The sequence below is a fragment of the Schistocerca nitens genome, chromosome 1 (assembly GCF_023898315.1).
Source record: "Schistocerca nitens isolate TAMUIC-IGC-003100 chromosome 1, iqSchNite1.1, whole genome shotgun sequence".
NCBI classification, from domain to species: Eukaryota; Metazoa; Arthropoda; class Insecta; order Orthoptera; family Acrididae; genus Schistocerca; species Schistocerca nitens.
Genome location: NC_064614.1, coordinates 240,605,900 through 240,631,517, shown reverse-complemented (window position 1 = coordinate 240,631,517; position 25,618 = coordinate 240,605,900). Strand labels below are relative to the sequence as shown.

At 39.3% G+C, this 25,618-nt stretch overlaps 1 protein-coding gene across 1 annotated transcript in view; it reads right to left on the bottom strand.

Annotated features, from left to right (window-relative positions):
- Positions 1–9,986: 9,986 nt before the first annotated feature.
- LOC126235239 (WD repeat-containing protein 46) overlaps positions 9,987–25,618 on the bottom strand; it is a 76,165-nt gene continuing 60,533 nt past the window's right edge. The window contains exons 10-13 of the mRNA XM_049943974.1: positions 18,266–18,360; positions 10,934–11,029; positions 10,726–10,833; positions 9,987–10,167 (exon numbers count right to left, since the gene is read on the bottom strand). Of these exons, the coding sequence (XP_049799931.1) occupies positions 10,045–10,167; positions 10,726–10,833; positions 10,934–11,029; positions 18,266–18,360 (422 nt within the window). The 3' untranslated portion in view covers positions 9,987–10,044. The remainder of the gene's footprint in view (positions 10,168–10,725; positions 10,834–10,933; positions 11,030–18,265; positions 18,361–25,618) is intronic.

The following is a 25,618-nucleotide window of genomic DNA, read 5'->3' as shown; positions in this document are numbered from 1 at the left end:
CCACATTTCGAAAGCTTCTATTCTCTTCTTGTCCAAACTGGTTACCGTCCATGTTTCACATCCATACATGGCTACACTCCATACAAATACTTTCACAAACGACTTCCTGACACTGAAATCTATACTCGATGTTAACAAATTTCTCTTCTTCAGAAACGATTTCCTTGCCATTGCCAGTCTACATTTTATATCCTCTCTACTTCAACCATCATCAGTTATTTTGCTCCCTAAATAGCAAAACTCCTTTACTACTTTAAGTGTCTCATTTCCTAATCTAATCCCCTCAGCATCACCCGATTTAATTTGACTACATTCCATTATCCTCGTTTTGCTTTTGTTGATGTTCATCTTATATCCTCCTTTCAAGACACTGTCCATTCCGTTCAACTGCTCTTCCAAGTCTTTTGCTGTCTCTGACAGAATTACAATGTCATCGGCGAACCTCAAAGTTTTTACTTCTTCTCCATGAATTTTAATACCTACTCCAAATTTTTCTTTTGTTTCCTTTACTGCTTGCTCAATATACAGATTGAATAACATCGGGGAGAGGCTACAACCCTGTCTCACTCCTTTCCCAACCACTGCTTCCCTTTCATGCCCCTCGACTCTTATAACTGCCATCTGGTTTCTGTACAAATTGTAAATAGCCTTTCGCTCCCTGTATTTTACCCCTGCCACCTTCAGAATTTGAAAGAGAGTATTCCAGTCAATATTGTCAAAAGCTTTCTCTAAGTCTAAAAATGCTAGAAACGTAGGTTTGCCTTTTCTTAATCTTTCTTCTAAGATAAGTCGTAAGATTAGTATTGCCTCACGTGTTCCGAATTGAACTTAATCTTAATTTACAATACTACATAGTTTGAAAGTCATCATATACTGCATATACCATATAATGTCATTTCTTGCAAGTATGAAGTTTCGCATTCATTGTTCAGTGCAGTCAATTTGTGCTCAAAAAAACCCCATAGGAAGGAAGTTGTGGGGAAGTTTTGATTTTTTCTATTGTATGTGTTTTTTGGAATGCTGAAACAAAATATAAGGTTTGCCAACAAAACTTCATGGCACAAAACTGAAAAACATGCAAAAAAGATAAAAATATTATTTTTGGTGGCTTTTTGCTTATGACTTGGAAACTATCAAAATAAAAGTACATACAATTTCCTACAAATTTCACTATTTAGGTTTTTATCTCTGACAAACCGTTTGAGCTCAATCGTTAGTTGAAAATAGACGTATTTCAGCTGTATCTGCAGAAACCCATTTTTTCCACATCAAAACTCTAATTTATTATTAAAGGCTGTCATTTAATTAATTGCTGCCAGTTTCAAGTAGAATATATTATAGACTGGTTTCATCTGTTATGCCAGTTCCAATACTAAAAAAGCATTTGCAAATTCACATTGTATTTTAATTCTGTGCCAACATAATGCCATCTTGTACATCTTTTCACTGTATTTATTCTCTCCCTTCATCAGGACCGGGTTCAAGACATTTTTCCACACAAGCAATGTACCATTTGGTGCCCTCCACCTCTTTCCTTATCACTCATACACTTTCACCTACGTCAGCTTTCACTAATAATTGTGAAATGTACTGTACACAAATCTTGCATTTGGACGCCCCTGTGCCTCTCTTATCTTAGCACCTCAAGTAGTCCCGCCACGGTAGCTCAGCATGTTCAGTCAGAGGGTTAGCTGCCCTCTGTAATAAAAAAACTGAGTGAATGGATCAATAACGAACTTCAACGGGCGTCAGGAGACCTCCGCCGCGAACAATTGCAACGAACTATAACGAACAAATTACATTATAAAAAAAAAAAAGGCACACCTGGATGAGATTGCCGAAGAGCGAGTAACCTCAACGATTTGAGATGCAGGCAATACGTATCTCCATGGTACAAAAGTAAAACAAATACTGTGTCACTAGCCCCCCCCGCCCACCTCCGCTGAAGCTGAGAGTTTATTTTCAGATGCAGCAGTGAATATTCAGTCAGACCACACTCAATAATTGACCCTAATGAGTGGGGGAGGGAAACAACCTGGACTAGTCTCATGCCAAAATGGCTCTGAGCGCTATGGGACTTAACTTCTGAGGTCATCAGTCCCCTAGAACTTAGAACTACTTAAACCTAACTAACCTAACGACATCACACACATCCATGCCCGAGGTAGGATTCAAACATACGACTGTAGCGGTCGCGCGGTTCCAGACTGTAGTGTCTAGAACAGCTCGGCCACCACGGCCGGCAGTCTCATGCCAGTGCCACCCCATTTGAACCCTGCACTGGACTAGATACTCCAATGTAAAAAGGGCTGCTAATACAAAATCGAATGCAGGAAGGCAGGCTTTCATTGCTTCCTGATGCACATCAGGTGAAGGGCTGTTTGAAAATGTTGAGCCCCCAGGAAGACAGCATTGACATAGTTGAAGAAGAGACCAAAGAAAGAGATTGAGAACAGATTGAGGAAAGACAGTTACATTATGCAGAAGGTTTGTCTAATCTCACAGCGTATTCCATAACCATTCATCCCTCCTTAAGACTGATCACAAATTGTTGGTTTCACTTTCATTTTTCTGATGAACAAGCCCCAACACTAATGATAGAATAGCCCAAACCTGTGCCGTGACCCACTGCCTTCAAAGCACCTCAGCCAGCACCTTCTAAACAATCACAACATTTATAATTTTTGCTCACATATCAGTGTCATAAATAATTATGCAAAATATAATAATATGTAACGATTTTTCATTGTAATTACAACTTTTTTGTAACAAAAAATTATACAATTTTGGACTTATTTAAATAACTTGAACATTATATAATTTTTGAAAAAATGAGTTCTTCCTTTTGCAGATATGAGGTCTGTTCTAAAAGTTCCGGAACATTCGTAATTTCGTGCCAATAGTGTGTTAGAATGAAATGTAGTTGGCATCCATGCACATGTCTGTGTTTAACATGTTACTGGCAGGAGTTATATTTTTGTATGTCCATTAGTTATTGTTCAGTGCGGTGTTGAGTAGACTGTTGTGTCATACAGTTTCCAAATTTTGAGATGGCAGAGTTAGAGGAGCAATGCGTCTGCATTCAATTTTGCATGGAGTTGAAGAAAACCTTTACGCAGACACAGCAAATGATGCAGGAAGCCTACAGTGATGAGTGTTTAAGCCGTACTCGGTGTTACAAATGGTTCACAGGGTTTAAAAATGGTCTGACGGAAGTTAAAGATGACCCTCGTTCAGGACACCTTTCAACGTCTACCAACGATGCTAATGTCAGAAATGTCAATGAAACTGTGCATGTTGATCAAAGACAGACTGTCCAAGAGGTGTAGAAGAATGTAATATTTAAGTTGGATGTCATGAAGTCCTAACACAGCATCTTAGAATGCATCATGTTGCTGCCTAGTTTGTCCCGTGGCTCATGAGTCATGACCAGAAAGACCTTTGCTTCACAGTCTCAGCTTTTGGATCACGCAATTGGGAACGAGATGTTTGTTAAGAAAATCATAATTGGTGATGAGATGTGGATCTACATTCGGGTCTGCACAATGGGTCAGGAAAGGTTCTACAAGACCAGAAAAAGCTCATCAGGTCTGGTCAGGCCAAATGTCAAAGCCATGCTGATAGTTTTCTTCGAGTTTGAAGGATTCATCATGAATTCATACCACAGGGACAAACTGTTAATTGATGGTACTATCAGGACATGTTGCAAGCCCTGGGAGAAAATGTGAGGATAACCTAAAATGTGGCGAGACAATTCATGGCTCCTGCATCACGATAACGCACCCACAATTCATCCCTGTTGGCACATGACTATTGCACAAAAAATGAAATCACTGGCCTGCCTAATCCTCACTACTCTCCAGACCTGGCCCCTGTGGACTTTTTTTTTATTTCAAAAGTTGAAAACTCTGTTGAAAGGATGAAAATTTGTAATGATTGATAAGCTAAAAGAAAATTTGCAGACAGCGCTTTGCGCGATCCACCAAGAAGCACACCAGACTGCTTTTTGAAGTGTAAATAGCATTGGGAGTGATGTATCAATTGTGGAGGAGAGTATTTTGAAGGAGACCATGCACAATAAGTAAAAGGTAAGTGTGAAAAAACTTTGTGGACTAAGTTTTTTGAACAGACCTTGTATGACCTAAATAAGATGTGTGCCAAGGACTGAGAGAAATTCACTAACAGCTTTTAATAACAGATAAGAGTTTGGAGTGGGAAAAAGAGGCTTTCTGCAGACAGCTGAAATACAGGTTTTCAACTAGAGCTTGAGTTCCAACAGTTTATGGGAGGAAAAACATTAATAGTGAAATTTCTCAGAAATTTTATGAAATTTAATTTTGTGTTGGGAGGTTATTTATAAAAAGCTGATAGTTTCCAAGTTGTAAGCAAAAAATGCCAAAAAAATGATATATTTTAAAATTTTACTGTAAACTAAGAAAAACAGCACCATAAATTTACAAAGACATGCAACGCGTTTGCAGGAATGATTGCCTTAGACATGCAAAAGTGTTCCACTGGGTTTCAGCATTCAAGAATAGATAATAGTACTTAGAAGATGAACCACAAAGTTGCCAGTGATAGACGAATTACTACCAGAAGGCTTGCATTGAAACTTGGTGTAAGTAAGGAAACAGCCTGATCCATTTTAGAGAAAGATCTGTTCCATTTTAAGCCACATTAATTGATAGAAGAGCAGAGAGAGCATTAACCTGCATGCTGCGCCAGTTTTATCACAGCAGTTGATGAGGATCCTAACCTGCTGAAACAAAACGTAAATGTGGATGAAACACCATTTTTTCACTTCGATCCAGAGACAAAACATCAGAATAGGGAATTGCATGGAATGTTGTAACCAACAGAGAAGAAAGTCGAGTTGCAGAAATCACATAAAGATAATCAGAGGTTTTTTTTATGGTTCTTGAGAAATCCATTATGAATCTCTCCCTGAGGGCACAATAGTGACTGGACAGTACAACTTAGGGGTCACCCAGTGTCTATGCATCTGCATGCATCGGATCAGGATGCTTCTGTTCCAAAGCGAGGAATTTGGTTTTTCTGCATGACAGTGCATTGGCTCACTGCAGACTATCTGCGGAACAATTTTTAGCATCAAAACAGATCTATGTGCTTGAACACTGATCCTATTTGCCCGATTTGCCACCAGCAGACCTTTTTCTATATCAGGAAACTAAATGTGATTTGAAAGGAGAACATTGCCTTGACACTGAGGACATCCAACATGCTGTGACTGACAGACTGAAGGAGGTACATAGAACTTCCAGCCTTTTATCAACAACTTGTATGACTGATGTAAACATTGCATGGAGATGCAGGGGGTTATTTTGAATCCTTGTAACTGAGAAACTTGAAATAAAGTTCTTAGTTTGGAAGTAATGCTAGTTGTCTCATTACTTATTTGGCAGACAGCGTAAGTGATTTATAACTGCACACACATTTCACGTAGAACAGCACATTTTAAAAAACACCATTGAACTAAAGTAACACGGATAGAGAATAATATGTTAATGGAATTTAATATTTAATACTGCTTATGGAAATACACTGGAGGGCAAAACTTACAGATGAAAGTAACTTTCACATGATCTGTCACTGCCAACTAACATAGCTCGATGAAAATTGGACCATACATAGAATGAACTGTTACAGTATAGAACAGGAGGTAACTGAAAGAAATACACAATGTGATAAACAGAATTACACTGAAGTGACTATAATTAATGATGATCCCCTAGACAACATAAAATGTGAGATATGGTTCTTAATAGGATGTGTCATCACCAAGGGCAGCAATGAATGTTTGACAATACACTACCATGCTGAATACAAAGTTGGTAAGGAGTCCTTATGGTTGGGCATTCCATTCCTCCACCAGCACTGTTCACAGCTGCTGGATGGTCATTTGCGCTCATTACAAGAGCTACTCCAACTGTGTAATTTGATTCAGTCACGCATCGCCATACATAAAAATTAAGTCAGGGTCAAATGCACCCCTCAAAATACACACATGGAGGAGTAGTATAATGTCACAATAACAATTGGTGAGTGTCCCGTATGTTGCTCAAAGGTTTGGAGGTCAGCACCTTCATGCAACATTATGCTTTCCTACACCCAGACACCAAAATGATCATGTTCTACAGAGTTCCTTGATGCATTACACCTTCCCACCTCTTGCCATATGATGGTACATCCAGAATCATTACTCAAACTGAATCTGCTTTCATCTGAGAAGACCATGTGACCCACTTCTCATTGGCTCAGTTCCAGTCCTTTGGGTGCTAACGTGTAGGCATCAATGAAAGATAACGTAATGGTCATCAGATACAGAGACCAGTCCCAGGCAAGTGCCCTCCCACTGTGGTGTGAGGTTGTGTGCCTTGCCTTGCACTCCTGTTAAATCTGGTTGCAATTGCACCTGCTGTTTGATGTGAGTCCCACCTTCTCTGCTTTGGGCAACAATGCCTTTGGTCCAGAACATGCCTCATGTACATGAAACAGTGCTGTAAACAATACCAGAATCCTGAGCTACACTCATTACACTTCATCCTTCTCCCAGTTTCTCGGTGATTTTTCATGTGTGGTCATCCAAATGTTGTCTCTGAGTCATGTTGTAATGGGCACCTTCAGGAGTTCACTGTGACACTCACTGATTGATACATACTGTCCTTTCCTGTACCTTCAACTGCCTCGTGCTGCATGGTCAGCCTTACTTGGTGTTATATTTACAATGACCTCACATCATGTTAAGTCCAACTTTCTGTGCATGGCTGGGAGACCTCTGGCAACGTGCTACTGCACTTTGATTCCATTTCCACCAAGCAGTTATCATCATGTTATGTTACTTTATCATCACACTCTTAAATTTTACACAGTAATGTAGTTTCTGATAGCTACTTCACTGTGTTTATAAACTTCTCAACTAATACCAGATTCCTCTAAGTCTCCTTTGCTGTTGCTTGTATACGATAATAAGAATGAATAAATGTAGGCTAGTCATTTCATAAGAAGAGTTTGTGCAGAGTGAAATATTTATTCTGTAACTATAGCATGAATACAAAGGATTCCTCAAAAATCAGATTATCAGTGAGTAGAGAGCATGGAAAGAATTATGCAATGGCCCATGTAAGTTTCCCCTGATATAAATGAACCCTCTTTGGTTTTAGGGTGGTATAAATTGTCAGCAATGGGATCATTCAAGAGACTGAACACTTACTCTACCAGGTAACAATTTTGATTAAAAGTGAGAAAATAGGGGGGAGTATGAATTGCTTTCAGTGAAACAAGAAATCTGTGCAGCTGAAAACAGAACTAGACATCTTATTAGCTAGCATCTACCTTTGTCCCTCTGATTGTGTCTGCATGTCACTGCATGCATTCTACAACTGATTAATCATATAGCCAGATGGCATAGTGGTCTCTGCAAACACCCTCATTTTTCTGAAAAGTTAACTAGGCATTTCTGGACCAACAGGCAATGTAATATAAGGTATGCAATGAGTCCGTAGTTGAATAGGTTGATGTATGTGACTTTGTGTCATGTCCCTTGATAAGTTGTTAGTCATGATGACAGATGTAATACAGGATTTCATAGAAAACCACTTAACTGTATCTGTAACTTACTTTCCCAGGTAAGTATGATATAAGTCTGGACTCCTGTTGAGGAGATGCGAATTTCGGATTGCCATTCAGTCATACGAATTAAGATTTTCATCACCCTTCCTCAGTTGCTTCAGAAAAATGTCATAGCTGAAGAGACAATGAGTCACAGACAGACATAAAAAAATGCATTTAAGCTTTTGGCCAAAACGCCCTCTTCTAACAAAAACAACACACTCATTCACACAAGTGCAGCTCCCGCACACATGAACAATGTCTATGAGTCCAGCCTCAGTGACAGAGAGTAACAAGCCACCCTTTTCATAACAGAATGTAATAATTCCAGTTCGAAAGAAAGCAGGTGCTGACGGGTTGACAGGTGACAACATCACCAAACTATCGATTTAATAAGTCATGGATACAAAACATTGAAACAAATTATTGTCAGAGGAATGGAAAAACTGGAAGCTAATCTTGGGGAAGATCACTTTGGGTTCTAGAGAAACACTGGAACACGCAAGGCAATATTGACCCTACGACTTACCTCAGAAGATAGGTTAAGGAAAAGCAAACCTACGTTTATAGCATTTGTAGATTAGGAGAAAGCTTTTTGACAATGTTGACTAGAACACACTTTTAAAATGTCTAAAGGCATCAGGGACAAAATACAGGAGTGAAAGGTTATTTACAACTTGTACAGAAACCAGATGGCCATTATAAGAATTGAAGGGTATGAAAGAGAAGCAGTAGTTGAGAAGGCAGTGAGACAGGGTCATAGCCTACCTCCAATATTATTCAACCTGTACACTGAGCAAGTGGTGAAGAAAAACAAGGAGAAAATTAGAAAAGGGAATTAAAGTTCAGGGAGAAGAAATAAAGACACTGCAGTTTGCCAATGATATTGTAATTCTTTCGGTTACAGCAAAGGATTTGGAAGTGCAGTTCAACAGAATGGACAGTGTCTTGAAAGGAGGATATAAGATGAACATTATCAAAATGAAAACAAAGGTGATGGAATGTAGTCAAATTAAAGCAGGTGATACAGAGGGAATTATTTTAGGAAATGAGACACTAAAAGTAGTAGATAAGTTTTACTGTTTGAGCAGTAAAATAAATTATGATGGCCTCAGTTAAAAGGGCATAAAATGTAAAATTCAACGGTAAGAAAAGTGATCCTCAAGAAGGGAGAAAGAAAAGAAATTTAACATCACATATAAATTTGAGTGTTAGGATGTCATTTCTGAAACCATTTGTAGGGAGTGAAATATAGATGACAAGCAGTTTAGCCAAAAATAAAACAGACGCTTTTGAAATGCGCTGCTACAGAAGAATGCTGAAGATTACATGAATAGATCGCATAACTAATGAGGAGGCACTGAACAGAATTGGGGAGAAAATAAAGTTTAGACATATCTTGAGTACACGAAGTGATACGTAAACAGGACACATTCTGAGACATCAGGGGCTCACCAATTTAGTATTGGTGGGACATGTGAGTGGGGGAGGGGGGGGGGGGAAATTGTAGAGGAAGACCAAGACATTAATACAGTAAAACAGTAAGTAGATTCAGAAGGATGTAAGTCACGGTAGTTATTCAGAGATGAAGAGGCTTGCACAGGATAGAGTAGCACTGAAGACCACAACAACTTATCTCCCTATTATGAAATAAAGTCTCATAATCTACTTTTCTTACTTCCTGCTGGATGAATTTTTCCAGCACTGTATCGAGTTTTACTCTGCATAATTTTAGTCTATGATCATTTCAAATTCTAATGAACTTTCAAACAGTCATATCCTATAGAATTTTTTATTGTTTTATACAATACAGCATATTTAATTTGTTTGTCCCATTTGATCCCGATAAAGTCTGTAGTAGATACTGAAATGAACATTGCCAAACACAAAGTAATTAAAAATGCATCCACAATAAAATGAGGTTAGAACAAAACTGCAAGGCCAGAACTAACACATACATGAATGAAATGGGGCAAAAATGTTAGGTTTCGGTACCTGAGGCAATTTTAATGTTTAAACAGGAAAGTCAGCTACAAGGTTCACAGGGATAGGAGATATTTTAGGACCAGAAGCCAGTTCTGTTCTGTCCTGTACTGTCCTATATCACCATATCTCCCTTGGTCCAACATCCTCAAACCATTTCCATTCTTTCACATAAAGATGGAACCTTTATCTCTAACGGCTAACTTTCTTTTTATTATCTTTGCTTCTTGCTTTGTAAATAAATTTGTTTTTATGTTGGCAACTATTCCATACTCTAACTTTGGAATGATATTTCCTAATGTCTGCTTTCTTGGTATAGAAGTTTAAAGGGCAGTAGATTCCATGTTAACAGACAGAAATTATAAGCAATCATGCATATTCATAAACATATATTTATTTTGAATGTACAATATCACAGTTATTACAATGAAGTCATTGTTTTGTTTTTGGTTTGAACCTGTCTAAGACACTGCTTTTCACTTTGATCTTCCCAGAATCTTGCTCCTGTGGTACAACTCCATCATTTGTAACAGACTTTATGGTTGAAATAAACTCCTGTAAAGAAAATTGAAAGGTTAATCATAACAATACTGTTTATTAAATTTTTGCTTTCATGGTAAATATGAATTTAATTTGTTCAGTTTTAACACATGCAAGTTTGGTTTTAAAGTTTGGTTTTATAACACACAGGTTTATTGAGAGCAATTTTATAAAGGAGTTTCTACTGGAAAATAATTTGTCTCTCAAAATGAAGATGTGATATATCCTCTACAATATTACTGACTGGCTGAATGAATGAAAGTTACAATGTAGGGAAGTAGTCTTAATTAGATCCCTGCCATAAATGGTATTGTGAAACTGCACAAAACATAGACTTCCCTGCTAATTAACCAACTGCTACCATATATTAATCTTCAGTAAAATATTCAGATTATAGAAGATAATTTTGTATTCTAGTGTGATTTCACACTGTCAGTGTAAACTTCGTTTCAATATTAAAGAATGACGATGTCGGAGGACAAATACCAGAAAACACTGTGCATAAGTTAATAATGTGACTGCAAATAAATTACAAAGCTATTTTCATAACACTAACATAAAAAGATATAATACCTTTTTGGCTTGTTCCTGGAGGATTTTCTTTGTCTGCATTGCTTTAACAGTACCTTTCCTTCTACCACCTTTGCGATGCTGATAATCTATCTTAGGTGGCTTAATATACTGCAAAACAGAGCATAACATTAAGTAGCAGACGTCTATAACAAGAATAATATGCCAGTAGATTTAATCAGGAGACTGTCACTAAGCTCAAAATACTTACCAGTAGTTTCTTCTTTGCTTCCACCTTGTCTTTCAGAGTTGGCACGTCAACTTCTGCAATCACTGATGGGTCAAGCGTTATCAACTCAGGCTGAATCTGTAAAAGACGTTAACACTAAAAATTACCAGCCTTAAGTCTCAACCAATGTATCTCATATTAATTTTCAATAAGAACACAGGCAAGCATACAGGGACATATAATAGTAATGTGTTTCATACTAGAATCCTGTAATATGGTTAAACTGGAAAATAAGATGAAGGGGGAAGTTTTGTATATATTTGACAAATGTTGTTGTTGTTGTGGTCTTCAGTCCTGAGACTGGTTTGATGCAGCTCTCCATGCTACTCTATCCTGTGCAAGCTTCTTCATCTCCCAGTACCTACTGCAACCTACATCCTTCTGAATCTGCTTAGTGTATTGATCTCTTGGTCTCCCTCTACGATTTTTACCCTCCACGCTGCCCTCCAATGCTAAATTTGTGATCCCTTGATGCCTCAAAACATTTCCTACCAACCGATCCCTTCTTCTAGTCAAGTTGTGCCACAAACTTCTCTTCTCCCCAATCCTATTCAATACCTCCTCATTAGTTACGTGATCTACCCACCTTATCTTCAGCATTCTTCTGTAGCACCACATTTCGAAAGCTTCTATTCTCTTCTTGTCCAAACTGGTTATCGTCCATGTTTCACTTCCATACATGGCTACACTCCATACAAATACTTTCAGAAACGACTTCCTGACACTTAAATCTATACTCGATGTTAACAAATTTCTCTTCTTCAGAAACGATTTCCTTGCCATTGCCAGTCTACATTTTATATCCTCTCTACTTCGACCATCATCAGTTATTTTACTCCCTAAATAGCAAAACTCCTTTACTACTTTAAGTGTCTCATTTCCTAATCTAATCCCCTCAGCATCACCCGATTTAATTTGACTACATTCCATTATCCTCGTTTTGCTTTTGTTGATGTTCATCTTATATCCTCCTTTCAAGACACTGTCCATTCCGTTCAACTGCTCTTCCAAGTCCTTTGCTGTCTCTGACAGAATTACAATGTCATCGGCGAACCTCAAAGTTTTTACTTCTTCTCCATGAATTTTAATACCTACTCCGAATTTTTCTTTTGTTTCCTTTACTGCTTGCTCAATATACAGATTGAATAACATCGGGGAGAGGCTACAACCCTGTCTCACTCCTTTCCCAACCACTGCTTCCCTTTCATGCCCCTCGACTCTTATAACTGCCATCTGGTTTCTGTACAAATTGTAAATAGCCTTTCGCTCCCTGTATTTTACCCCTGCTACCTTCAGAATTTGAAAGAGAGTATTCCAGTTAACGTTGTCAAAAGCTTTCTCTAAGTCTACAAATGCTAGAAACGTAGGTTTGCCTTTTCTTAATCTTTCTTCTAAGATAAGTCGTAAGGTTAGTATTGCCTCACGTGTTCCAACATTTCTACGGAATCCAAACTGATCTTCCCCGAGGTCCGCTTCTACCAGTTTTTCCATTCGTCTGTAAAGAATTCGCGTTAGTATTTTGCAGCTGTGACTTATTAAACTGATAGTTCGGTAATTTTCACATCTGTCAACACCTGCTTTCTTTGGTATTGGAATTATTATATTCTTCTTGAAGTCTGTGGGTATTTCGCCAGTCTCATACATCTTGCTCACCAGACGGTAGAGTTTTGTCATGACTGGCTCTCCCAAGGCCATCAGTAGTTCTAATGGAATGTTGTCTACTCCCGGGGCCTTGTTTCGACTCAGGTCTTTCAGTGCTCTGTCAAACTCTTCACGCAGTATCTTATCTCCCATTTCATCTTCATCTACATCCTCTTCCACTTCCATAATACTGTCCTCAAGTACATCGCCCTTGTATAAACCCTCTATATACTCCTTCCACCTTTCTGCCTTCCCTTCTTTGCTTAGAACTGGGTTGCCATCTGAGCTCTTGATATTCATACAAGTGGTTCTCTTCTCTCCAAAGGTCTCTTTAATTTTCCTGTAGGCAGTATCTATCTTACCCCTAGTGAGACAAGCCTCTACATCCTTACATTTGTCCTCTAGCCATCCCTGCTTAGCCATTTTGCACTTTCTGTCGATCTCATTTTTGAGACGTTTGTATTCCCTTTGGCCTGCTTCATTTACTGCATTTTTATATTTTCTCCTTTCATCAATTAAATTCAATATTTCTTCTGTTACCCAAGGATTTCTATTAGCCCTCGTCTTTTTACCTACTTGATCCTCTGCTGCCTTCACTACTTCATCCCTCAGAGCTACCCATTCTTCTTCTACTGTATTTCTTTCCCCCATTCCTGTCAATTGTTCCCTTATGCTCTCCCTGAAACTCTCTACAACCTCTGGTTCTTTCAGTTTATCCAGGTCCCATCTCCTTAAATTCCCACCTTTTTGCAGTTTCTTCAGTTTCAATCTGCAGTTCATAACCAATAGATTGTGGTCAGAATCCACATCTGCCCCTGGAAATGTCTTACAATTTAAAACCTGGTTCCTAAATCTCTGTCTTACCATTATATAATCTATCTGATACCTATTAGTATCTCCAGGATTCTTCCAGGTATACAACCTTCTTTTATGATTCTTGAACCAAGTGTTAGCTATGATTAAGTTATGCTCTGTGCAAAATTCTACAAGGCGGCTTCCTCTTTCATTTCTTCCCCCCAATCCATATTCACCTACTATGTTTCCTTCTCTCCCTTTTCCTACTGACGAATTCCAGTCACCCATGACTATTAAATTTTCATCTCCCTTCACTACCTGAATAATTTCTTTTATCTCGTCATACATTTCATCAATTTCTTCATCATCTGCAGAGGTAGTTGGCATATAAACTTGTACTACTGTAGTAGGCATGGGCTTTGTGTCTATCTTGGCCACAATAATGCGTTCACTATGCTGTTTGTAGTAGCTAACCCGCACTCCTATTTTTTTATTCATTATTAAACCTACTCCTGCATTACCCCTATTTGATTTTGTATTTATAACCCTGTAATCACCTGACCAAAAGTCTTGTTCCTCCTGCCACCGAACTTCACTAATTCCCACTATATCTAACTTTAACCTATCCATTTCCCTTTTTAAATTTTCTAACCTACCTGCCCGATTAAGGGATCTGACATTCCACGCTCCGATCCGTAGAATGCCAGTTTTCTTTCTCCTGATAACAACGTCCTCTTGAGTAGTCCCCGCCCGGGGATCCGAATGGGGGACTATTTTACCTCCGGAATATTTTACCCAAGAGGACGCCATCATCATTTAATCATACAGTAAAGCTGCATGTCCTCGGGAAAAATTACGGCTGTAGTTTCCCCTTGCTTTCAGCCGTTCGCAGTACCAGCACAGCAAGGCCGTTTTGGTTAATGTTACAAGGCCAGATCAGTCAATCATCCAGACTGTTGCCCCTGCAACTACTGAAAAGGCTGCTGCCCCTCTTCAGGAACCACATGTTTGTCTGGCCTCTCAACAGATACCCCTCCGTTGTGGTTGCACCTACGGTACGGCCATCTGTATCGCTGAGGCACGCAAGCCTCCCCACCAACGGCAAGGTCCATGGTTCATGGGGGAAGATTTGACAAATAGATTACTTAATATAATGAAAATAATAAAATACACACTTTAAAATACAAATTTATTAATGCTTCACTTCTTCCAGTAGCTAATGAAATAATTTTATCAAATTTTACAATGACATCTGATGCCTTTAATTAAACAAAGGAAAGCCCAGGACGGAGTGTCAACTGTGTGGAAAGAATAAATCACTACTCATCTCAGAGTGATAGATAGGCACAACGAAAAAGAATACTTGAAATATTTAATCTCTTAGATGACGTCCTTCCTCAGAAATAGAACATTCACAAATTCACACAACAACAACAACAACAAACACACACACACACACACACACACACACACACACACACACACACACACACACACACACATGTGGCTATTGTCTCCGTGAAAAGGAGGGATAGCAGGGTAGGGGTGCTAGAAGATGCTAGTGCTACCCATGGGAGAGTGCACAGTCATGGCGACATGATAGGGCTGCTAGGTGCAGTATTAGGAGGATTCCTTGGGGTAGAAGGTGAGTGAGAAAGGGGGAGAGGGAAGAGATGGCAGTGAAGTAGCGAAGAGGAAAGGACCTGTACGTGCATTGGCAGCAGAGAAGGCTTACTTGTACTTTAGTGCAAACAGGGAAGGGGATAGGCAGGTAGAGGACAGAAGCTATCAAAGGTTGAAGAGTGCTATGGGGACAAAGGATATGTTACAGGCAGAGTTCCCATCTGTGCAGTTCAGGAAAGCCTGTGTTGGTGGGAAGAATCCAGATGGCACAGGCTGTATAGCAGTCATTAAAGTGAAGCACACCATGCTGGGCAACATGTTCATGTTCAGAAACTGGGAGGTCCAGCAACCTCTTGGCTGTAGTGAAAGTAGCCATGTGATATAATAGGTTGGTGGATAATTTCATAGTGTTTTTCCATTGAAAGTAGCCATGTAATCTATTGGGTTGGTTTTTCCATAAGATTCATAAACACATCTTGTACACAGAACAGAGATTTTAGTCATCAATAATATATTCTCCTTCTCTATTCACAAAAAATCTGCCAATGTTGGGGTAACTTTTCAGTTCCATAACTGAGGAAATCACATGTTTTTGAGGCGAAGAACTTGTCAAGCTATGTTCAGAACACATTTCCATCTGAAAAGGAAGTTCCTTGTAGGCCGTTCGATAGCAGAAAAGGTGAAAATCTGAGAGCGGAAGATCAGGTGAATAAGGTGGGTGCAGAATGGCCATCCAACTTCCGTACAGTGTCTTTGTCAGTCTAGCAGAATGTGGGCGGGCATTATCGTGGATTAGCATCACTTCATGCAGTCTTCCTGATCATTGTTCTTGGATTGCACCTTCCAGAAAACTCATTTGTTGAAAATAAATGTCAGCAATGATGGTTACTTGGTTACACCTTGGGGAAGCAATCTGTAGTACATCCCAATGCTGCTGCTCCATCAAGTACATAACATTATGTTTTACAGATATGGCCATGTCTTTGTACTGGGAGTTGTTGCTTTGTCTGAGCTCAATCAGCCCTTTATTTACCTTATGTTAGCATAAATACACCATTTCTCATCATCGCACGATACATGATAGGTATGGTTGGTGGTGTTCATGAGCCAATTGAAGATAAGCAAGCAGAGACGCACACATGGCCACCCACAGATTTTTTTGATTTTGGCTTAGAGATGCGGTACCAATACACCCGATTTTTGAAGGTTCCCCATTGCACGCAAATGTTACATGATGGTGGAATGGTCACAATTCATCACATTTGCCTGTTCTCAACAACAATGATGTGGATCATTGTGGATTACTGTGTTTAAACAACCTTCATTAGACCCTGAGTGTTTTCCTGAACTTGAAGAGTCACTAATGACAAAATGTTCATCCTTAAAACAAGAACACCATTTTCTTGCCATGCTCTGTCCAATGGCATTATCCCCATACATGACACAGATATTTCTGACTTTTCTCCACTACTATCACCCTCTATTCAACTCAAATAGAAGAATATGTTGGAAATGTTCCGATTTCTTCACTTGGCACACCATTTTCTAGTGCCCATAGCTCCATTCACTATCTCCAAACGACAAAATGACAATATATAAGCTCAAATAGCAACAGTGATCTACAAATAAAAAATGACAATTGATAAATAAACCCACATCAACCACAATACTAACAAGGAAAACAAAAACACTACGAACTTATGCAGCAAACTAATACAGTATAAAATTTAGCTGCAGCTACTGTGCCACATTCTTTGTGGGCATGACTAGCAATAAGCTGTTTGCCTGGATAAATGGCCACTGCCAACTATGGCCAAGAGACAGCTGGACCACCAAGTTGTTGAATGTGCCACCCAACATGGTGTGTTTCAAAAGAATGACCACTTCACAGCCAGTGCCATCTGGATTCTTCCCACCAACACCAATTTTTCTGAATTGTGCAAGTGGGAACTCTCCTGTAGTGCCCTTGGCCTCAACCTTCACAACACTCTGCCCTCCACCTGATTATTCTCTTCCCTGCTCCCAATACAGTGCTTTCTATTCTGGCAATGCACCTACAATTCCTTTTCTCTACTTCTGTCCCCTCCCCCTCCTGCCCAGCACAACCTCCTGATGCTGCACCCAGTAGCCCTACCCATCCACATCATGTCCCTGCACACTTCCACAGGCAGCACTAGCATCCTCTCCCACCCCTATCCTGTTAAGACTCCCCCTCCCCACTGCATGCCTCCTCCTGAATCCCCCACCCCACTAGATTGCTGCTCACATCAGACAAAGTCGCACTCGGGCGTTAGTGCCCAAGTAGCCATGTCAGTTGTTGTTGTTGTTGTTGTTGTTGTTGTTGTTGTTGTTACTGTGTGAAGATATGAGAGTTATACATCTGAGAAAGTACTTTGTTCAAAAGCATAAATATTTATAATATTATTTTTTTGTTGTGCCTGTTGGCAACTCAACGCCTCCTTTGTGTGGTGAGTAGCAACCTATCCTTTTCATACTGTCGCTACAGCTTTATTTAATATTTTTTAAGCTGTAATTCTGCTCTGAATATGCAATGAGCAAGTACTTTTTGTGTTTTTAAGTGATGTGTAGCTCCCAGGCGATGGAATAAGAACCTATGGAAGTACACAATAATGTAGTCCACCTATGGACTGGATTTTTTTTTTTAATAATTTATTGATTGCTACAGCAAGATCAGAGCTATGAATTAGCTTGTATCAAATGCTTCGTTACACAAAAAGACAAAACAGATTGTTGCTTTGAGTTGTTTATTTTATTTTGATTATAGCTGACTTTTACTTGTAACCATTCAGTTATGAGTGATGAATGCGAAAGATTACTTACATCTCCAAATACTACACATCACTGTATACACAATGATATTGCACTGTAAGAAACAGAAAATGAACTAACTGTAAGCCTTCTCAGATACTTTGGTAAAATCTTTGTTAAGCACTGTTTCAGTACACCCAAATTCATGACGAAGAAAATCTCACAAACAATAAAGCTTATATAGGGCTTACTGGTGACTTTAAGATGCATAGTTGGAGAAACTGAATGACACTGGGATCATTCACAAATGTCTTCCTCAGTATAGTTCCACTTGAGGAATAAAACGATGACTAACACACAAGAGCTTTCAGAGCCTACTTAGAAAGGTATAATGTGGATATTTGTACAGGCAGTGGCATTTCCAGCTCAGCAATAGCGTTATTCTTGAGAAGATCATGAAAAATGTTGAATGGATATTATCAATACCTTCTCTAGCAATGCCTTCACTTCTGCTTCTCGCCTCTGAGATTTGCTCTGGAATGGATTGCTCTCAAGTGCATCAAAATTTGGTTCTCCACTTCCTGAAACAAGAAAAAAAAGCACACTTTATCATATGACACTGTGTAAATGACTGTTTTCCCCTTCTTCCCTGAGAATAGAATAGAAAGAATTTATCTGAAACATAAGTAACCCTTAATAAATATCTCCTAACAGAGAATTAATACAGACACAGTACAAAAGTTAAGTTAGACTCGCGAAGCTGCTTCTCGTTTTTCAAGTTTCCCTTCATAAATATTCTCTAATGGCAGCTACCTGAAAATGAATTAACTGCCCACATCACCTCTTCTGTCGGAAAATTTTAAAAAATCCGTATGCGATTCATATGATACATTTAGTTTTATACTCAGTAACTCCTGCAGCCTCTGATATGCACTTTTCTACTGCATAGATTTTTGAGGTGGTAACTCAGATGATACACATTTCACAGAAGAAAACATAATAGTGACTTTCAGTTTTTAAACTGTATTTATTTTTCAAGCAGCAAAGTACTGAGAGTCAGGAAACATTTCCAAAACTACAGCCTATTGTAGTCTTGGTGACTGTATGTGTTGACTGTCACCAGATCGTTTTGGCTAAGAAACAGTATTGAAGTTAGCATAAACTCTTCACCTTTGGTTTGATGACACATTAATCAAGTCTTCAGCATTAAAGACAATCCTTGGTCACTTCTACTTAAAATATATGACACTCAACAATGAAAAAAATAGTTTGGAATATATAAATTCAAACAATAATTTTAATGTAGATTAGATACACAATAACGAGAATCTAAATGTCACTTCAAAGCAGATAATTATTAACTTAAAAATCAAAGCATGTCACTTGACTGAACAGGCCTGTATGTTCATCTTGAAATCACACAGCCACTGTCACTGCTATGAAGATTTGGATGGAAAACATCAGTGGGAGAGGAACGGAGTTTCAGCACAGCTGACATGGCAACAACTGGCACCATTGAAGGACTCACACTGTCATCTGTCTTAGGTGATTCAGCAAAACAATAAAAAACCTAAGGCATACCAGTCAGTCAGTAGCTGAAAAGAACGTGCTTTTGTTTTCTAAATTGGAAAAAAAGTGAAGTTAATCATCTTGTTCGTAAAGCATCTAATTTATTCAGAGTTTATTGTTGTAAGCTACAGTTGGGTTTTGCTTTCAAGTGTAAAGACAAAAAAGTTTTGTGGGTGTCTAACATACTAATAAGCTACCTTAAGCTGCCTATGCAAGGAACTCATTCTCTTAAATCCACTATGCAACAATGGAATATTTGACCTTGTGTCTTATTGATAGTCATACTGTACATTCATCTTATCAGAAACTGAAGCCTTTTAAAGCTGAACAGTAAGTTGGTTGAAATGAGTGGAATTCATGGCGAGAATGATGACTTGCCATTTTCTTTTCCTGTTAATATTTCTCCTTCTATGATGTTCTTAAAAGGGTATTTATAAATTTTTTTTTTGGAAAAAATATCAGAAACATTAAGTGCATGCAGGAATTCTGTAGGAATGTCTATGCTTTTGTCTAGGTTCGCCATCGTACCACTGATTCATTTGTTGAACTATGTCATTTTTTGTAGCTGAAATTGCTTGCTCATACAACCATTCTTTGTTTGCATATACTGCCTCTACAAACAGATACACCTTCTCAGTAAGTTTTATGGTGCGATGATGACCACTTCAAACACTCTGTGACAAAGCAAGCTGTGACATTTTTGCTTCCCCTCTTGTTTTGCCATCTGCCTCCTTAAAATTCATTTTTTCACTTTTAACTAATTACCATTAACATAAGTGAGTATAATCTGCATTTTCATAAAAGAGAAAGGTTGGCCCTCAGGTCAAAGAATATAACACCAGATCTAATTTTGTGCTTAGTTTTATGTATGTAATTTTGACTATTCCTAGTTAGTATCTTTTGTTATAGGGTGAAATTAGTAATTGTTTCGTAACTTAAATTCTATTGTTGACTTATAAACAAATATAAATTCTGTACTAATTATAAACATTTGGAAGACAAAACACTGGCATTCTTTAAGTACTTATTTGGCTCTATTCGAAAACATGTTAGCAAAGCCAGCCCTTAATTCCAAAGTAATTACCAGTTTTGTCAAAAGTATTGTTTGCATAACTATATCTGTTAATTTCATGATCTAAACAAATAATACAGCTTAACCCTTGTAGTAGAAGAAATTGTTAAAAAGACAGAATTTTTCGATTTATTCAGTTAATTTAATGAGTTAAGTTGTAATTGTAATTTCTGTAAATTAAACATCAAACAATGTGTAGTTTCAGGGCCTATTATTGTGATGATATATAAGGGCCTGATTTTTGGTCCCAAGACAGTCAGTCCATGGCCGAGTTTCAGACAAGTATTGGTTAGATAAAATACATTGCATCCACTTAACTGTGAAATAAGTGTAATAGGCCATCTGCTAAAACAATGACAGAGTCTGTTCAATATGTACCGTATTATGCGGCAAGAACTGTGTGGTTAGGTTTTTTCTGCTTGTAGTGGTTCAACAGTAAACTATTGTAGCAGCATGTTGGTGTTTGCCTCAAACTATTAATGAGGCTTATCGAAAGTTAAACAATAGTGCACTGGCCATATAACTGTGTATTATTGGGGGGTTGTGAACAGTGAAAGTAAAGAACTGTGAAACACAAATGTGCACCTGTCGGCTACATCATTTGAAGTAGCCAGAGTTGAACTTCCACCCCCTGGTTTTTCAGCCAGTGTAGCAATGCAGTATGTCGACACCAAGGACAATCAATGAAGAAATAAAGCAGGTGAATGTCACAACTTGTACCTCCACAACCACAACAGCTATTATAGCACGACTACTATAGCACACAATGGTGGCACCAAACGTAACACCAGATTCAAAAAGAGGTGGTTGGTGGTGGGTTGTTTTGGAGTATCATCAACTTCATCCACAAATGTGTTTTAGGAGTAAAGGAGACTACTCACTGAACAGTAAAGGCATTCAGCCACTGACAGAGACTTTCATTCTTTTTTATGTGCCTGTTGATGACTTCATGCCTTTCCTATTCACCGAGTGGTCTACTCTATATCCAAATTATTTACATTCTACCAGAACTTCGGGGACAGGTATACACTCGCGTGCACAAACACACATATCCATCCGCACATATACAGACACAGGCAGACATTTGTAAAGGCAAAGAGTTTGGGCAGAGATGTCAGTCGAGGCGGAAGTACAGAGGCAAAGATGTTGTTGAATGACAGGTGAGGTATGAGCGGCGGCAACTTGAAATTAGCGGAGGTTGAGGCCTGGGGCGTAACGGGAAGAGAGGATATACCGAAGGGCAAGTTCCCATCTCCGGAGTTCTGACAGGTTGGTGTTAGTGGGAAGCTTCCTGATGAAGCAACCGTTGGTTGCGAAAGCTTGAATTTTGTGTGTATGGTTGTGTTTGTATGTGTGTCTATCAAAATGGACAGCACTTTCGTTTGGTAAGTTACATCATCTTTGTTTTTAGAGCAGCGATAGAAATACACCGTTTGTTGCAATATGCTTGGGACAACACAACAGTACATTTTCAGGCAGACAAACTTTCGAAATTACAGTAGTTACAATTTTCAACAACAGATGGCGCTGCGGTCTGGGAAACTCTATAGTACGATATTTTCCACATATCCACCATTCGTAGCAATAATATGGCGTAGTCTCTGAATGAAATTACCCGAAACCTTTGACAACATGTCTGGCGGAATGGCTTCACATGCAGATGAGATGTACTGCTTCAGCTGTTCAATTGTTTCTGGATTCTGGCGGTACACCTGGTCTTTCAAGTGTCCCCACAGAAAGAAGTCACAGGGGTTCATGTCTGGCGAATAGGGAGGCCAATCCACGCCGCCTCCTGTATGTTTCGGATAGCCCAAAGCAATCACACGATCATCGAAATATTCATTCAGGAAATTAAAGACGTCGGCCGTGCGATGTGGCCGGGCACCATCTTGCATAAACCACGAGGTGTTCGCAGTGTCGTCTAAGGCAGTTTGTACCGCCACAAATTCACGAAGAATGTCCAGATAGCGTGATGCAGTAATCGTTTCGGATCTGAAAAATGGGCCAATGATTCCTTTGGAAGACATGGCGGCCCAGACCAGTACTTTTTGAGGATGCAGGGACGATGGGACTGCAACATGGGGCTTTTCAGTTCCCCATATGCGACAGTTCTGTTTATTGACGAAGCCGTCCAGGTAAAAATAAGCTTCGTCAGTAAACCAAATGCTGCCCACATGCATATCGCCGTCATCAATCCTGTGCACTATATCGTTAGCGAATGTCTCTCGTGCAGCAATGGTAGCGGCGCTGAGGGGTTGCCGCGTTTGAATTTTGTATGGATAGAGGTGTAAACTCTGGCACATGAGACAATACGTGGACGTTGGCGTCATTTGGACCGCAGCTGCAACACGGCGAATGGAAACCCGAGGCCGCTGTTGGATCACCTGCTGCACTAGCTGCGCGTTGCCCTCTGTGGTTGCCGTACGCGGTCGCCCTACCTTTCCAGCACGGTCATCCGTCACGTTCCCAGTCCGTTGAAATTTTTCAAACAGATCCTTTATTGTATCGCTTTTCGGTCCTTTGGTTACATTAAACCTCTGTTGAAAACTTTGTCTTGTTGCAACAACACTGTGTTCTAGGCGGTGGAATTACAACACCAGGTCGACAGACACACAAACAAACACAAACATACACACAAAATTCAAGCTTTCGCAACAAACTGTTGCCTCAGCAGGAAAGAGGGAAGGAGAGGGAAAGACGAAAGGATGTGGGTTTTAAGGGAGAGGGTAAGGAGTCATTCCAATCCCAGGAGCGGAAAGACTTACCTTAGGGGGAAAAAAGGACGGGTATACACTCGCACACACACACATATTTTAAGGAACCATTTGCACTCGAGCACAGACAATATTTTATTTAGTTAACTTAGAGTTTTTAAGACAAGAGAATGCAAAATAAAGCAATTAACACCGCTCTCTTGTCACAGCCAGTAGGCATCAACACTCTCATGTTATTCGTTATCCTAGAAGGACTTAATATTTTGTGCGGCTCCACAGTTAGCCATATTGATATTTATTAGCAGAAAAGAGGCGCAGCATTAATAAGTCGCTCTCATTTGTGAATGATCTGCCATTATTTATCTAGAATTTTACGTAAGTGTAATTTATATCGTAATGTATGTGTTGAAATGAATATATGTTTATTTAATCGTATGCTTTTCTTTGTTTTAGTAGTTTTAGTCACTCCATTTTCATGATTGATGCTGAGGTCAGATATCAGACTCTGTCTACAAAAAAAAAAAATACATAATGAGCCCTGGCTACGTTCCGTACATCTTCGGACGTGCGAAGCTCGATAAATTCACGGCGTAAAATTTTAATCCTCAATTACTTATCCAAAACAAACTAACAAATTATTATTATTATTATTATTATTACGAATTATTATTATATATTTTATTATATATATATTATTATTATTATTATATTTTTTATTTGTTACACTGGCGACTATGTGCCAGGACTCATTATTGTATCTGTACTACAACTAATTGTTCTTTTTCATGTACATCCTGACCGGCAACAACCTATGTGATGAGAATATTGAAGAAAACGAATAAAATCTGGAGACCATTTGGACTGGAAATGCAATCTTCGCATCAAGACGACATGTACGGTAAGACGCAGCACTCGCGCATCCACAATTGATTCCAAGCACATTTTTCATTCAAAATTATTTTTCTCAGCATTAAATTCAATATTCACTTTTCATTCAGTAATTTTTTCCAAATTCCGCGAAATCTCATTCAGACGATTACTTTCCGATCCAACAATACGCAAGTAAGAAACTTCCTGGCAGATTAAAACTGTGTGCCCGACCGAGACTCGAACTCGGGACCTTTGCCTTTCGCGGGCAAGTGCTCTACCAACTGAGCTACAGAAGCACGACTCACGCCCGGTCCTCACAGCTTTACTTCTGCCAGTATCTCGTCTCCTACCTTCCAAACTTTACAGAAGCTCGCATGGTTCGCAGGAGAGCTTCTGTAAAGTTTGGAAGGTAGGAGACGAGATACTGGCAGAAGTAAAGCTGTGAGGACCGGGCGTGAGTCGTGCTTCGGTAGCTCAGTTGGTAGAGCACTTGCCCGCGAAAGGCAAAGGTCCCGAGTTCGAGTCTCGGTCGGGCACACAGTTTTAATCTGCCAGGAAGTTTCATATCAGCGCACACTCCGCTGCAGAGTGAAAATCTCATTCTGGAAACATCCCCCAGGCTGTGGCTAAGCCATGTCTCCGCAATATCCTTTCTTTCAGGAGTGCTAGTTCTGCATGGTTCGCAGGAGAGCTTCTGTAAAGTTTGGAAGGTAGGAGACGAGATACTGGCAGAAGTAAAGCTGTGAGGACCGGGCGTGAGTCGTGCTTCGGTAGCTCAGTTGGTAGAGCACTTGCCCGCGAAAGGCAAAGGTCCCGAGTTCGAGTCTCGGTCGGGCACACAGTTTTAATCTGCCAGGAAGTTTCATATCAGCGCACACTCCGCTGCAGAGTGAAAATCTCATTCTGGAAATACGCAAGTAACATTGCACAATATGGCCGACATTGTACAAGATTCAAGCAACATGGCTAGTCACCATTAACACGTATGCTACTTTCGATCTTTAAAGTCATCTCTCAATCATTCTCAGTCATTTAAACACACACATAGGCAGTACATTTTCACACTACGCGCTTAAACAATTTTTTTTCTTGCACACAATTTATTCACGATATGGTAAAAACTCGACACCAGTACACAATGGAACAACAATCAAGTAATGCAAACATGGATACACATACACATTCAGACACAGAAATTAATGCAGACACGCAAACGCATCAAAATAATCCGCTACAGACACACATAAACGCCGAGAGGAGGAATTCAGAAGGAAACCTGAGAGACCACGTCACGTCTAATGACGCGGCGGAGGCAAGCTCATTTTGCAATCAAAATTTTGCCGCTATACTGAATTCAATTTTGGAAGGCATATCCAATATTAAGCAAGATAATGACGAAAAATTCTCACAATTAATGACAGACAATGCAGCCTTCAGAAATGACATAAAATCAGACTTCGCCACACTGACTCAAAAGGTAGATGAAATTAATGCACGTCTTTCCAAACAGGTCGACGATCTTACGGAAAAATTCGAAAATTTAGAGTTACGACAAAGCGACAATGCCAATCACATCCATGACTTGACAAAAACCTGTGAAACTATTAATTGCAA